The 13,656-nt window shown below is 42.8% G+C and overlaps 1 protein-coding gene across 1 annotated transcript; it reads right to left on the reverse strand.

Moving 5' to 3' along the window:
* Window positions 1-3,783: 3,783 nt before the first annotated feature.
* On the reverse strand, window positions 3,784-6,174 carry LOC306928330 (uncharacterized protein). The gene is made up of 2 exons (XM_079508359.1): window positions 5,947-6,174; window positions 3,784-5,319 (listed from the first exon to the last, which is right to left on the reverse strand). The coding sequence occupies exon 2, from the start codon at window positions 4,891-4,893 to the stop codon at window positions 4,471-4,473; it is 423 nt and encodes a 140-aa protein (XP_079364485.1). The 5' UTR covers window positions 4,894-5,319; window positions 5,947-6,174; the 3' UTR covers window positions 3,784-4,470.
* Between the last annotated feature and the right edge of the window lie 7,482 nt (window positions 6,175-13,656).

A 13,656-nucleotide genomic window follows, 5' to 3' on the forward strand; every position in this document is an offset into this window, starting at 1 on the left:
TCACTCTGTTACTGTACGATCATCTAGTCCAGTAGTTTTCAACCTTTTTCCAAATTATGTATTCAGCATTTGAGCCACGTACGGACCACCATTCCATGATATTTGCCTCTCAGACCCAAAAAATCACACCCATGTGAAGTAAGTGGTGCAACTCCGTGGGGGGGGGGGGGGGGGGGAGTTCCAGACCCACAGGAACGCACCCAGGATTCCGGCGAGCCGCCCCGCGTCCGAAACGGTTGAGAAATGACAGAGTTATCGGGTCCCTCTACTGTACTGTACCCTCTACTGTACTGTACTGGCACACCCAAAAGCACCATATATACAGTTAATATGTGCGTGTGTTTGTGTGTGTGCTAGGTTGCACACAGGTGGTGAAAAACAACCATGCTGTTTTCGTGCTCAGACACACCCAGCCACCACTTAAAAATATAAAGAATATTTTCGTGTCGTTGAATACGATTTTGTCCACATTCGCATGCTGTGTTGATGTTGGTACCATTAGGAGAGATAACAGGCAAACGTTGATCAAAAATAACAATTGTTTTGCATTCTCTAATTGTGTAGACTATAGCTTCTTCGAAATGAACTTTGCAATGCAGATATTTAAACAATAATGTAACTCTTGAGGGTGTAAAATGAAACCAAATGGACCCGGGATGGGTCCATTTGGTTTCATTTTACACTCTCAAGAGTTAAAGTTCTACAAGGGTCCATTTGGCTTCATTTTACACTCTCAAGAGTTAAAGTTCTACAAGGGTCAATTTGGCTTCATTTTACACTCTCAAGAGTTGAAGTTCTACAAGGGTCCATTTGGTTACCAACTCTCCATTTAACCCATTTTGGGCGGGAACCCCTTTTGGTGTTAGCATTATGTTATGCTTTAGCTATTGAAAAATAGCAGATCTACAAGCTCATAGCGCACCACCGAGTGGCGTGCTACGAGCTTGTAGATCTGCTATTTTTTTTAAATCGAAGAACGACCGACATAGAAACATAGCTTTTTCAGAAAACTGTCAGGATGTAGAAGACGTTTTTAGAATCTGATCTCAGGTCAAAATGGGTTAGCTGGGGACCACCTGGGACCTCCTCAAGGACCACCGGTGGTCCCCGGACCGCTGGTTGAGAACCACTGATCTGGTCTGTCCAGCTCTTTAATGCAGGGGCGACTGTGGCTCAGGAGGTAGAGCAGGTCGTCCAACGATCCATGGGCGGTTCGAATCCCGGCTCCTCCTGGCTACATGTCGAAGTGTCCTTGGGCAAGACACTGAACCCCAAATTGCTCCCGATGTGCTGGTTGGTACCTTGCATGGCTTCCGCTGCAATCGGTGTATGAATGTGTGTGTGAATGGGTGAATGTAATGCACAATCTATGTAAAGCGCCTTGGATAAAGGCGCTATATAAATGCACCATTTACCATTTACCATTTACCACAGAAAGCACATTTTGGGGACAATGTTAGGAGAGAGACTCAATCAATAAAGTGGCTCGATAAAGAAGTGGAATTGAAAGTAGTGATGAAACTGATCAAGGTCTGGCACTGTTACTATGATGGCCTGACCTCGAAATTTAAAAGAAATCTTCTAAATCCTCCAATTTTCTGAAATAAATATTTTCACGATTTTTCAAAAACAGCAGACCTACAAGCTCGTAGCGCGCCACTCGGTGGCGCGCTATGAGCTTGTAGATCTGCTATTTTTCAATAGCTAAATTATAACATAATGTTTAAAACACCAAAAGGGGTTCCCGCCCAAAATGGGTTAACATCTCTGTCCTATGATTCAGGGGTTTTCAACTTATTTATACCAAGTACCACCACAGAAAATATCTGGCCCTCCAAGTACCACCATAATAACTCCATCCTATTCGGCTATCAACACAGGAGGAAAATGTAATTTATTCTTTGAATATTTTGTTTTTGTTCCATTCCTAATCCTAAGCCAATTTTGCTGCTGCTCTGACGAAACTCTGTCTAATCAGCACAACTGATAATATTTCAAATGTGATTAATACGTTCTCAAATCTTCCATTAACGGCTAGGTGTGCTGTCACGCTCATTTCAGCACAGCTGGAGAGCCTGTTTCAACCAATTGCTTGGTAAGAAGAACTACCTGTATTAATATAAATATTTCATTCCACTTTTGTCTTCTTTTTCTTCTTTTATGGGTCAGTGCTCTGAGTACCACCAGGAAATCTATGGAAAATACAGGGTCAACCTCAATCTAATTGCAAAAAAAACAAACTCAGCTGATTTTGCATCTTCAATATATCCTGAATAACAGAAAAAAAGTTGCCTGGAATTGTCTGAGGGGAAAGTGTTGAAAATGGCAAAGCAAAGCAAAGTTCTTTGTTTACCCAGGGTGAATGGACTTAGCTCGAGATGCTTGTTTACAGCCAGACCCTGCTCATAGAACATTTCATGGTAGGGGTTCAATGCCTTGCTCAAGGGCACTTCAGCGGTGGTAATTTTAACGTGCCGGTCCGGGGATTCGAACTGGCGACCTTCCGATAACAAGACTGCTCCGCAAACCGTTCGGCCACCGCTGCCTGTACAGTATGGCCACCATTGACATCCTATTATAAGGAAATATTTTCTAAATTTCCTTGTGCTTTGAGTAGCATGTGACATATCAAACTAGGGGGTTTTCATGATGCTGAAGCCATTCCAAGCATTAGTTTTGCACAAAAACACTCATTGGGCTAGGTTTTGCCATAGCAACTTGCTCAGATGTGATGACGTCAGCACATTTGTTATTTATTTGTTATTTGTTGCTATATTTCACATTCCTACCTGTAGGAGGCAATACAACACACTACCTAGGGATGGGCTAAACGCCTGAATGACCCTTGACCTTCGACATCACAGCATGCAGTCTTCAATTACAGGTCTTCCAGAAAAGAAGTGAGTGAGTGAGTGGATATATGAATGAATGAATGAATGAATGAATGGGCATGAGGATTAGGCCTACATAGACATATGTTTTACTTTGGCATACCTTATTAACCCATTTTGACCTGAGATCACATTCTAAAAATGTCTTCTACATCCTGACAGTTTTTAGATTTTTCAAAAATAGCAGACCTACAAGCTCGTAGCGCGCCACTCGGTGGCGCGCTACGAGCTTGTAGATCTGCTATTTTTCAATAGCAGATCTACACCAAAAGGGGTTCCCGCCCAAAATGGGTTAAGCCAGTCATGAACCAATTACAGCCACCGAGTCACAACTCAGTCGCACGACCTCCAACAGAAGCCGCCACAATTAACACAGCATGTAGATCCATTCTTCAACTCCAAATGAATAATAATAATGGAATTGATGGCTGTTACGTCAAAGCCCAAAACCTCTAGTTTGACTTCAAAAAAGGAAATAGCAAACTTGACATGCACATAGGATAAATGAAGTGGCCGAGAGCCACATACACAGTATAGAGTGTCGCAGTCCCGCCCCCTACAATGGCCCAGGAAATGATTCTCCGTTCATTTTCCTCATAGACATTTCGGAAAGTATTTATATAAAGACGGTTACGCCGCGGACAAAGCCAACTCGAGTCGTGACAACTCATGACAACACAAACAATATTTTGGACCAAACAAATAATTAGAAAGAAGAAAAAAACGGCAGGTTACAACACTTTTTTTGTTGTTTTTCTTCTTTGTAATTATTTGTTTGGTCCAAAATATTGTTTGTGTTGTCATGAGTTGTCACGACTCGAGTTGGCTTTGTCCGCGGCGTAACCGTCTTTAAATAAATACTTTAAGAAATGTCTATGAGAATAATGCATTGGGTTTCATTTCCTGGTCCAGGGTAGGAGGCGGGACTGCGACGCTCTATACTGGTCCCCGTTACAACTCACTACATTGGCTTCAACAGCAGATACACCACAACATACACACACAGTATAGGCCTATACTGGTCCCTGTTACAACTCACTACATTGGCTTCAACAGCAGATACACCACAACATACACACACAGTATAGGCCTATACTGGTCCCTGTTACAACTCACTACATTGGCTTCAACAGAAACAACACAACATACACACACACTGTACGGTGGATTCACAATCACATCAGCGTTCGAGTGCAGAACCACAAACAGTCACTGAACATGTCTCATTGCCACCCAGTCACTGGGTCCCAAAATGACAGTAATAGTAGTAGTAGTACAACAGTATGCACACAGCTTACAACACAAGCAGCAGCAGCAATGGAGAAAAAAATGCTTCGTACCTTGAGCAGTCTGTCTACTGGACTTCATCCGTTGTGTAAGTGATGGGTCGAATCTCAGCCTAGCGTTAGAGCCTCCTCTCTCTCTCTCTAGTTCGTCCATGGGACGAGCCCTCCTGCGGTGTCTCACCAGTCGTCTCCATCCTCCATACGATCCATGCTGGACGAGCCCTCCTGCAGTGTCTCTCCAGTCGTCTCCATCCTCCATACGATCCATGCTGGACGAGCCCTCCTGCGGTGTCTCACCAGTCGTCTCCATCCTCCATACGATCCATGCTGGACGAGCCCTCCTGCGGTGTCTCACCAGTCGTCTCCATCCTCCATACGATCCATGCTGGACGAGCCCTCCTGCGGTGTCTCTCCAGTCGTCTCCATCCTCCATACGATCCATGCTGGACGAGCCCTCCTGCGGTGTCTCTCCAGTCGTCTCCATCCTCCATACGATCCATGCTGGACGAGCCCTCCTGCGGTGTCTCTCCAGTCGTCTCCATCCTCCATACGATCCATGCTGGACGAGCCCTCCTGCGGTGTCTCTCCAGTCGTCTCCATCCTCCATACGATTCATGCTGGACGAGCCCTCCTGCGGTGTCTCTCCAGTCGTCTCCATCCTCCATACGATCCATGCTGGACGAGCCCTCCTGCGGTGTCTCTCCAGTCGTCTCCATCCTCCATACGATCCATGCTGGACGAGCCCTACACTGAAGAGTGTATCGCTGGAAGTAGCAGGATTTTACCGCTCAGGCAAATTACGTTGACGCTTTACAAAACTGTTTACACTCTCTGTGAATGAAACAAGTGTTGTGATTGATTGGCCGAAAAATAATTGTATCCGAGGGAAATACAACCTGACGGATGTTCCGGGCCAGACACTGCATGGGAGCTCCCGGTGCCAATAGCAGTGACCAATAGCCTCATTGTCCTGGACTGGCTGCCAACTTCTCACTTATACATCCTTGCCATGACGTAGATGCTTGTTGATAACATGCATGTTCTTCCTGGTTGCCGTTTAGTATCCAGGCAGCATTCTGGTGTAGCACAGTGGCCAGGGGACATCGGTATAGTCCAGGCAGCACTCACTAGGAGAACGGCCTCTACAGTTGTCGAGAAGAATAAGAAAGAAAGAAAGAAATCAACATTGTTTATTGAAATCATTATCAGGAATTATCCATTGGACTTTCAATTGCTTCTAAACCATATAGCTTACGTGTGTGCACAGAACCCTTTGCATTTCTCAAAACATTTTCAATATCTTACATTAATATTTAAATATGTTTTTGTAAATCATGTCAATGAACTGCACTTATAGGCCTGCAAATAAAAATGATAAGAGAAAATGATAATGAATACATTAGCATTGAGTAGGCACATAGGTTATACAAACCTATGTGTCAGGCATATAAAATTATTAGCACACACACACACACACACACACACACACACACACACACACAATAGGCCTGCATTGAATTAGCACACGTCCACAATAAACAAACAGCTCAATTCAAAACATACAACGGTGTCAACACAAACACACATTATGGTACATTCACTGTCTTCAACTCATACCAAAATGCCTTATCCTGAATGTTTTGTTTTACCAAGTAAAATATTAAAAGTGAAATGACACGTAAATCAAGCTCCATTTCATGTAGATATTTGTTGTAGGCCAATGCTAAGCAGCTAACTGCAAATAAGCATGTAGGCTATAGGCTGCTTACCAACTCACCTGGCGCCAATCAGTTGGAAAGAAAACGACCAGTTTTGTCGTGATAAAAACTCCTCTCTTTGAAATGTCAGTCTGTAGTTTTCACTCCCTGGCAATAATTAATAGGCCCCTCACAATTCTACTCAACTTCCATGTGTGGTGGAAATGTTACACGTTGTTTATTTCACGTTTAATTTAACAAACATTAGCCTACATTACCAGAGCTTGTCACTCTGTGTCATGTCTGTATGTCTGTCTGGCGCCACTCTGGGAACCCATCGGTAAAAAGGGGGGAAACAGCGCCATCTGCTGTTGGTTTTTTTCCTTGTAGCTCGGAATGTGTGTGCCTGTGTTGCCAGAGAAATAATTAAGCAACCAGGTCTATGAAAACGAGCCTGAAAGAAGTGACTTATTGACCAGTGGTTCTCAAACTTTTTCATGTCAAGGACCCCCAAATTGACCCTAATTATAGCCTGCGGACCCCCATTAGGAGATATACGCCAAGGACCCCCATAAGAGGAGATTTGTATGGCTCTAGCAGTGATTCTTAACCAGTTTTAAGGACCCCAGGTTTGGCCTGAATTAGACTACAGTCCCCCATTTAATGGCATTTCTATCTCTGGGACCCCCATGTATTGTTGTAAAATCAAAGTTAATTTAACTCTGAGAGTGTACAAATGGAACCAAATGGACCCTATAACTACACAGTGACAAGCCAGGGTCCATTTGGTTCCGAATGATCATTTAGCTGGGGGCCCAGCTAAATGATAAATGACCACTAGGGGTCCCCGGACCCCACTTTGGGAACCACTGGACTAGGCCACATACTAACACTAAACCTATACGTCGGCTATTAGAAAAAATAAAAAAGAAGAAAAACGAAAAATAAAATCTAGAAGGATTTGTGTAATATTTATTAAACATTTTAATAACTCTTGTAGGGGGTCCCTCCCTGGCATAGAATAATTTCAGATGGGGGTGTCTGCAGACAAATGCATATTAATTTAGGGGGGGGGGGGGGGGGTCCTTGACATTAAACCAGCATGTACATCTGCCATTTTTGATATATTTTTGAATAATTTAGATTTTATTTTAAACACATCTTCTGGGGATCCCTGGCACAAAACATCTCCAGATGGGGGTCCTGCGGCCAAATACATACATTAATGTATTTGTCATTCATGTATTATGTCAAATACATTAATGTATTTGGCCGCAGGACCCCCATCTGAAAATGGGGTCCTTGAAGAGAGTAGACAATAATGAGATAATGCCCCTGCATGCTCCACCCACTGTCCCAGTTGTGCATTGTCCCTGATCTTCAGTTTACTTAGTTTGAAAAAGTAATTTTGTCTTTCGCAGGCTTATTGAATGTAAGTAACAAAAAAAAATATATACACACAGGCAAGTCCTAAAATACATGTGGCAGGCTGAAATAGCAAAGATATTCCGTATTAGTAGTTGTTGACACAACAACTTAACCCATTTCGACCTGAGAATATATTCTACAAATGTCTTCTAAATCATGACAGTTTTCAGAAAAAATTATGTTTCTATGTCAGTGGTGCTCAAACTATTTCATGTCAAGGACCCCCAAAAATATATATTCAAAGATTTGTGCCACATTTTCACGATTTTTCAAAAATAGCAGACCTACAAGCTCGTAGCGCGCCACTCGGTGCCGCGCTATGAGCTTGTAGATCTGCTATTTTTCAATAGCTAAAGTATAACATAATGCTTAAAACACCAAAAGGGGTTCCCGCCCAGAATGGGTTAACGGTGCCCAAAATAACGACGTTTGCTTGGCATAAGTATCGCTGCCGAGTGCCGAGCGTGATGCTGAAATATTGACAGAAAGTGACACACAGCAGACAACACGTCATGTCAGCCCAGAAACAGGGAGACAGACAGACAGGCGACAGGCTGTCACGGTCTCACAGGAGAACAGAAAGTAATTAAAAAAGGCTAAAAATATATTTAACCCATTTTGAGCGGGAACCCCTGTCGGTGTTTTAAGCATTATGTTATATTTTAGCTATTGAAAAATAGCAGATCTACAAGCTCATAGCGCGCCACCCGCCGGGTGGCGCGCTACGAGCTTGTAGGTCTGCTATTTTTGAAAATTCGTGAAAATGCGGCACAAATCTTTGAATATATTCTTTCAGAGTGAACGTTTTTAACTCAAATCTTTGCTTCCGAGGAGTTCCTGGAACAACATATATTCAGATGGGGGTCGGCGGCCAATTACAGATAGTTTTTCTGGTCCTTGACATGAAAATGTTTGAGAACGACTGACATAGAAACATGTTTTTTATTTCTTAGGTCTAAATGGTTTAATAACATGGGGTGAAACTGGATAGTCAAAACTGTTGGTTGAGTGATTTTGTAACATTATAAGTGTCTAGAAAGCTCGCTGCCATGAAACAGTAAATATATATGCATTATATTATATCAAAGTCAAGTGTCTCATTAACCCATTCTGGGCGGGAACCCCTTTTGGTGTTTGAAAGCATTATGTTATACTTTAGCTATTGAAAAATAGCAGATCTACAAGCTCATAGCGCGGCACCGAGTGCCGCGCTATGAGCTTGTAGGTCTGCTATTTTTGAAAAATCCCTGGAACAACATATTTTCAGATGGGGGGGCGGAGGCATATTACATATAATTTTTGTCCATGAAATATTGAGCACCACTGATACGGAAACATAAGGTTTTTCAGAAAACTGTCAGGATTTTTAAGACATTTTTTAAATTTCGACGTCGGGCCTAAATGGGTTAAGCAATATCCACAACATTCTTGAGTGAAAATAAACATTCATGGACAACCGGAAATGCATGCCCCACTAGTTATTATGTAGCCTATGTGTCCCTTTTATGCCCATATATGGAGTTATTTGTCAAGCATGCCAAATGAGGCTTTTGTGCTGGTTCTGGACAACCAGGAATGCAGAGTCTGTCCCTTTATTCCTATATATGGAGTTCTGTGTCAGGCATGACCAAATATGGAGTGTTGTGATGTCAGAACAGGCCAGTTTATGGAGTTCTGTGTCAGGCATGCCCAAATATGGAGTGGTGTGACTGTGATGTCAGAACAGGCCAGCTCCATATATGGACCATATGGGCAGGGGCCCTGTAGAGAATGGAGCCCGGGGCAGAAGCCTTTTGGGGCAGTTCTGGACAACCGTCATGGGTTCGACTGACTCGACACCGGGCACTGCGATGCACTAGGGGGGGAGAGGAGGGGCCAGGGGTGACTGACAGTTTGGTGAGATCCAATCAGGGTGTGCGCAAATCTCTGCCGCGACGTCCCGCCCCTCTAGACCAGAAACCCAACACCTTAGCTCAGGCTATAGACAGACAGAGACACAGAGACGGTGCATTCATAGATAGATTTCCAGATACTTTAAAGGAAACCCTATATATTTATGCGCATGCATAAAGTGAATGGCAGATCGAGTGGCAAATCGAGTGGCAAAGTGAATTTAATGTTGTTTAACCCATTTAGGCCTGACGTCGAAAATCTTCTGAAAAACCTCATGTTTCTGTATCAGTGGTGCTCAATATTTCATGCCAAGGACCCCAAACATGATATGTAATTGGCCACCGACCCCCATCTGAAAATATGTTGTTCCAGGAACCTCTCAGAAGCAAAGATTTGAGTTAAAAACATTCACTCTGAAAGAATATACATTCAAAGATTTGAGCCACATTTTCAAGATTTTTCAAAAATAGCAGACCTACAAGCTCGTATGAGCTTGTAGATCTTGTAGATCAATAGCTAAATTATAACATAATGTTTAAAACACCAAAAGGTGTTCCCGCCCAAAATGGGTTAAAGTAATTTAATGCAATCAAATATGACTTTTCTGTTTGGATGTGTGGGCTGTCAAGGCCAGAAAGTCGTTTTTTGCCACTCAGTAGGCATTCCTAACTTCCAGGTATGATGATGATGATGATATCACACGCATACTCTCTATTGCAGATAAAACGGCAACAGATGCACAAGGTTGGCAATGCTCTCTAAGTACAGCCAGTGTCATTTACAGGATCTGTTGGATCTGTTTTCCTAACTTAATTAATATTCTTTGACGGTCCATTCTCAATGTCACATATATAAACAAAATGTCCTTCTGTGCTTCTGTCCGCTCCTTAACTTTGCATTCTGTTGTGCTTTATTTATTGGTGAGTATCATGGCAACAATGATGATGATTTATGGATGAGGACTGTAGTCTCTGGCTCTCTGCTGTGCTCTGCATTTATATTACATTGCTCTGAATATAATATCAGCTGAATATCTCTGACAATACAGATAGAAAAGACAGCAGCGAAAGTTGATTTTGTTGACTAAAACTGAGACTAAATATGATGATTGACAATTTGGTCAATAAATGAAAACTAGACTAAAATGTTAGGGACTAGTGGAGAAGAGATCCAGTAGAACTAAAAGACAAGTCATTTTATGTTTGGTTGCGCTCGGGTGCTGCACTTTGACAATAGCGGATCTACAAGCTCACAATGTGGTGTGCTGCGACGCGTTGTGAGCTTGTAGATCTGCTATTTTCAGAGTGCAGCTATACTTTCAGCATGCAACCAAGTGTAAAAGCAGGCATTACGACCCCATCGAGGCCCGCCAAAACACATTTTAGCAGACTAAATCAACTGTCGATTTAGTCGACTATACAACCATTATAAATTATACAACTATTTATTTATTTCTATGCTACATGCAGTATAGTTGAGTCTTTTGTACAATGTACCCAGGGACTCCCTGGACCAATTAACGTTATTTGTAGTAGCCAGGAGGGAAACACAATGTCTGAGCAGAGAGCCGTTTAACCCATTTCGGGCGGGTTGGTGTTTTAAGCATTATGTTATACTTTAGCTATTGAAAAATAGCAAATCTACAAGCTCGTAGCGCGGCACCGAGTGCCGCGCTACGAGCTTGTAGGTCTGCTATTTTTGAAAAATAGTGAAAATGTGGCACAAATCTTTGAATATATATTCTTTCAGAGCGAAAGTTTTTTAACTCAATTCTTTGCTTCTGGGGGGGTCCCTGGAACAACATATCTTCAGATGGGGGTTGGTGGCCAAATTCAGATAATTATGATGGTCCTTGACATGAAAAAGGTTGAGCACCACTGACATACACATAGGGTTTTTCAGAAAACTGTCATGATTTAGAAGGCATTTGTAGAATCGAGCTCAGGTCAAAATGGCTTAAACCAATTCCATTCTACGCTTATAGCCTAATTAATCATATAATGATTAATGAATGAACATGCTTTGGTTGTTGTCGGACATACAAACTAGAGAGACAGAATGCGAGCCATCAACATGTGTCTGTTCTGTGTGTGTGTGTGTGTGTGTGTGTGTGTGTGTGTGTGTGTGTGTGTGTGTGTGTGTGTGTGTGTGTGTGTGTGTGTGTGTGTGTGTGTGTGTGTGTGTGTGTGTGTGTGATCTCTCAGTTGATATAATAGCATTAAATAACACCTCAATCTACCATAACGAAAACACAAGCAAGCATTATGACGCTGCGGGGACGGGCGGAGCGCCTGGTTCCCCGGGCCTGTTTGCTAAATCGCACTAAGTACAGAGGAGTCCCAGGGGCGGGCGGTCCTTTCGGCCGCGGGACCCCACCACTTAAGGCCCAGGAGGGGTGCTTAAAGGTGGGTACTCGGGGACGGGCGGAGCGCCTGGTTCCCCGGGCCTGTTTGCTAAATCGCACTAAGTACAGAGGAGTCCCAGGGGCGGGCGGTAATTTCGGCCGCGGGACCCCACCACTTAAGGCCCAGGAGGGGTGCGTTACGTCCGGGTCCAAGTGGCACCAGCTCCCATCCGCATCTCATTGTAAATAGAATATCTAAACGCGTGAATCTTTTTACAATGACGTTATTTTTCAGAAAGGAAGCCATTGAGGGTTAAAATGGGTCTTAATGCTTCCAACTCGAGTAGAATTATTAATGTTTTGTACAAGTGTCTATGACAAAAGAAATATATGATGTGGAGACAATAAAGACTATTATTATCATTATTATTGAAGGTGGTAACAGTCCATTTGCTCAGTAAAATATTTCGGGGGCATATTTAGAATGTTTGCAGGCTTGAGTATGTTGAATCTAGTTTGCATTAATTAGGATTTAGTTGACACAATGAAATAAAATGGCGATAGTATTCCGTGTGGGGCAGACGGCCTGTCACCGCCAGATTTGGGAGAGCAGCGCAGCTTTGTTGTTGCGAGGAAAGCAGTAAAATGAGACTTTCGTGGTTGTTTTCGTCTCAGATTTAGTCCGACGGAGCGTCACAGTATAACTCTATGGGGACACAAAAGCGACACAAAGTAGGACCCGGATGTATCTCAGGAGGGGGCACTCACGTCACAGATAAAATACTGAATAGAGCGTCGCAGTCCCGCCCCCTGTCATGACGACGCCAGGCCCAGGAAATGATTCCCAATGCATTTTTCCCATAGACATTTCCAAAAAGTATTTATTTAAAGACGGTTACGCCGCGGACAAAGCCAACTCCAGTCGTGACAAATCATGACAATAAACACAATATTTTGGACCAAACAAACAATTAAAAAGAAGAAAAACAACAAAAAAAGTGTTGTAACCTGCCGTTTTTTTCTACTTTCTAATTCTTTGTTTGGCCCAAAACATTGTTTTTATTGTCATGATTTGTCACGACAAGAGTTGGCTTTGTCCGCGGCGTAACCGTCTTTAAATAAATACTTTCTGAAAAGTCTATGAGGAAAATGAACGGAGAATCATTTCCTGGGCCCTGGTAGGGGGCGGGACTGCGACGCTCTATAGAGCACCGAAGTCTGACGTCACTTTCAGTAGAGGGCACCAACACACAGGTTTATAGGTTTTTTATTTGTATTGAAATCTCCATAGGGCAATTTTATGTCGCTTCATATAAGAACTGTGTTTGAAAAATAAACCGACCACCCCGGCGTTTCTGTCAGGGGAGTGGCTGTGCGTCGTTAATGATGTCCATTCATATTTGATACAGCCAGTTTCTAGAGAAAATGGAATTAATGTGACCGCAAAAGCCTTGAAACTACATATGAATGCAATGTCGCTGAGCATATACGTCACACCCAGCTGTCAACATATTGCGTTCCTGAGATTCCTCGTTGACGTAAGCTCAGCTGGTGGTGACTCGACTCGTACTAACCACGATACATTATATATCAATAAAATAAAAATAAACGTAATTAACGTTCAGTTTCTGTTGTGCGACGGGCTGCGGGCAGAAGCAGCCTACCCGGAAATGTAGTCTCTGGGTTGTTTGGCTCGTTTCTAACGCTTATTTTGTTACTCTTTGGGTATATTTGTACATTTCCACCTTCAGTCGATGCTTCATATCCATATGAGTGAAAACGCCGGGGTGATCGGTTTATTTTTCAAACACAGTTCTTATATGAAGCGACATAAAATCGCCCTATGGAGATTTCAATACAAATAAAAAACCTATAAACCTGTGTGTTGGTGCCCTCTACTGAAAGTGACGTCAGGACTTCGGTGTTCTATAGTCCAGTAATAATGTAATTTGACCTCAATCTAATTGCAAAAAAAACAAACTCAGCTGATTTTGCATCTTCAATATATCCTGAATAACAGAAAAAAAAAGTTGCCTGGAATTGTCTGAGGGGGAAAGTGTTGAACATGGCCTGTACAGTATGGCCACCATTGACATCCTATTATAAAGGCAATATTT

The sequence above is a fragment of the Electrona antarctica genome (genome assembly GCF_951216825.1).
Source record: "Electrona antarctica genome assembly, chromosome: 1".
NCBI classification, from domain to species: Eukaryota; Metazoa; Chordata; class Actinopteri; order Myctophiformes; family Myctophidae; genus Electrona; species Electrona antarctica.

Coding starts and splice junctions, on each gene's coding strand:
- LOC306928330 (XM_079508359.1), bottom strand. CDS start 4,893: ATGGAGACGACTGGAGAGACACCGCAGGAGGGCTCGTCCAGCATGGAT.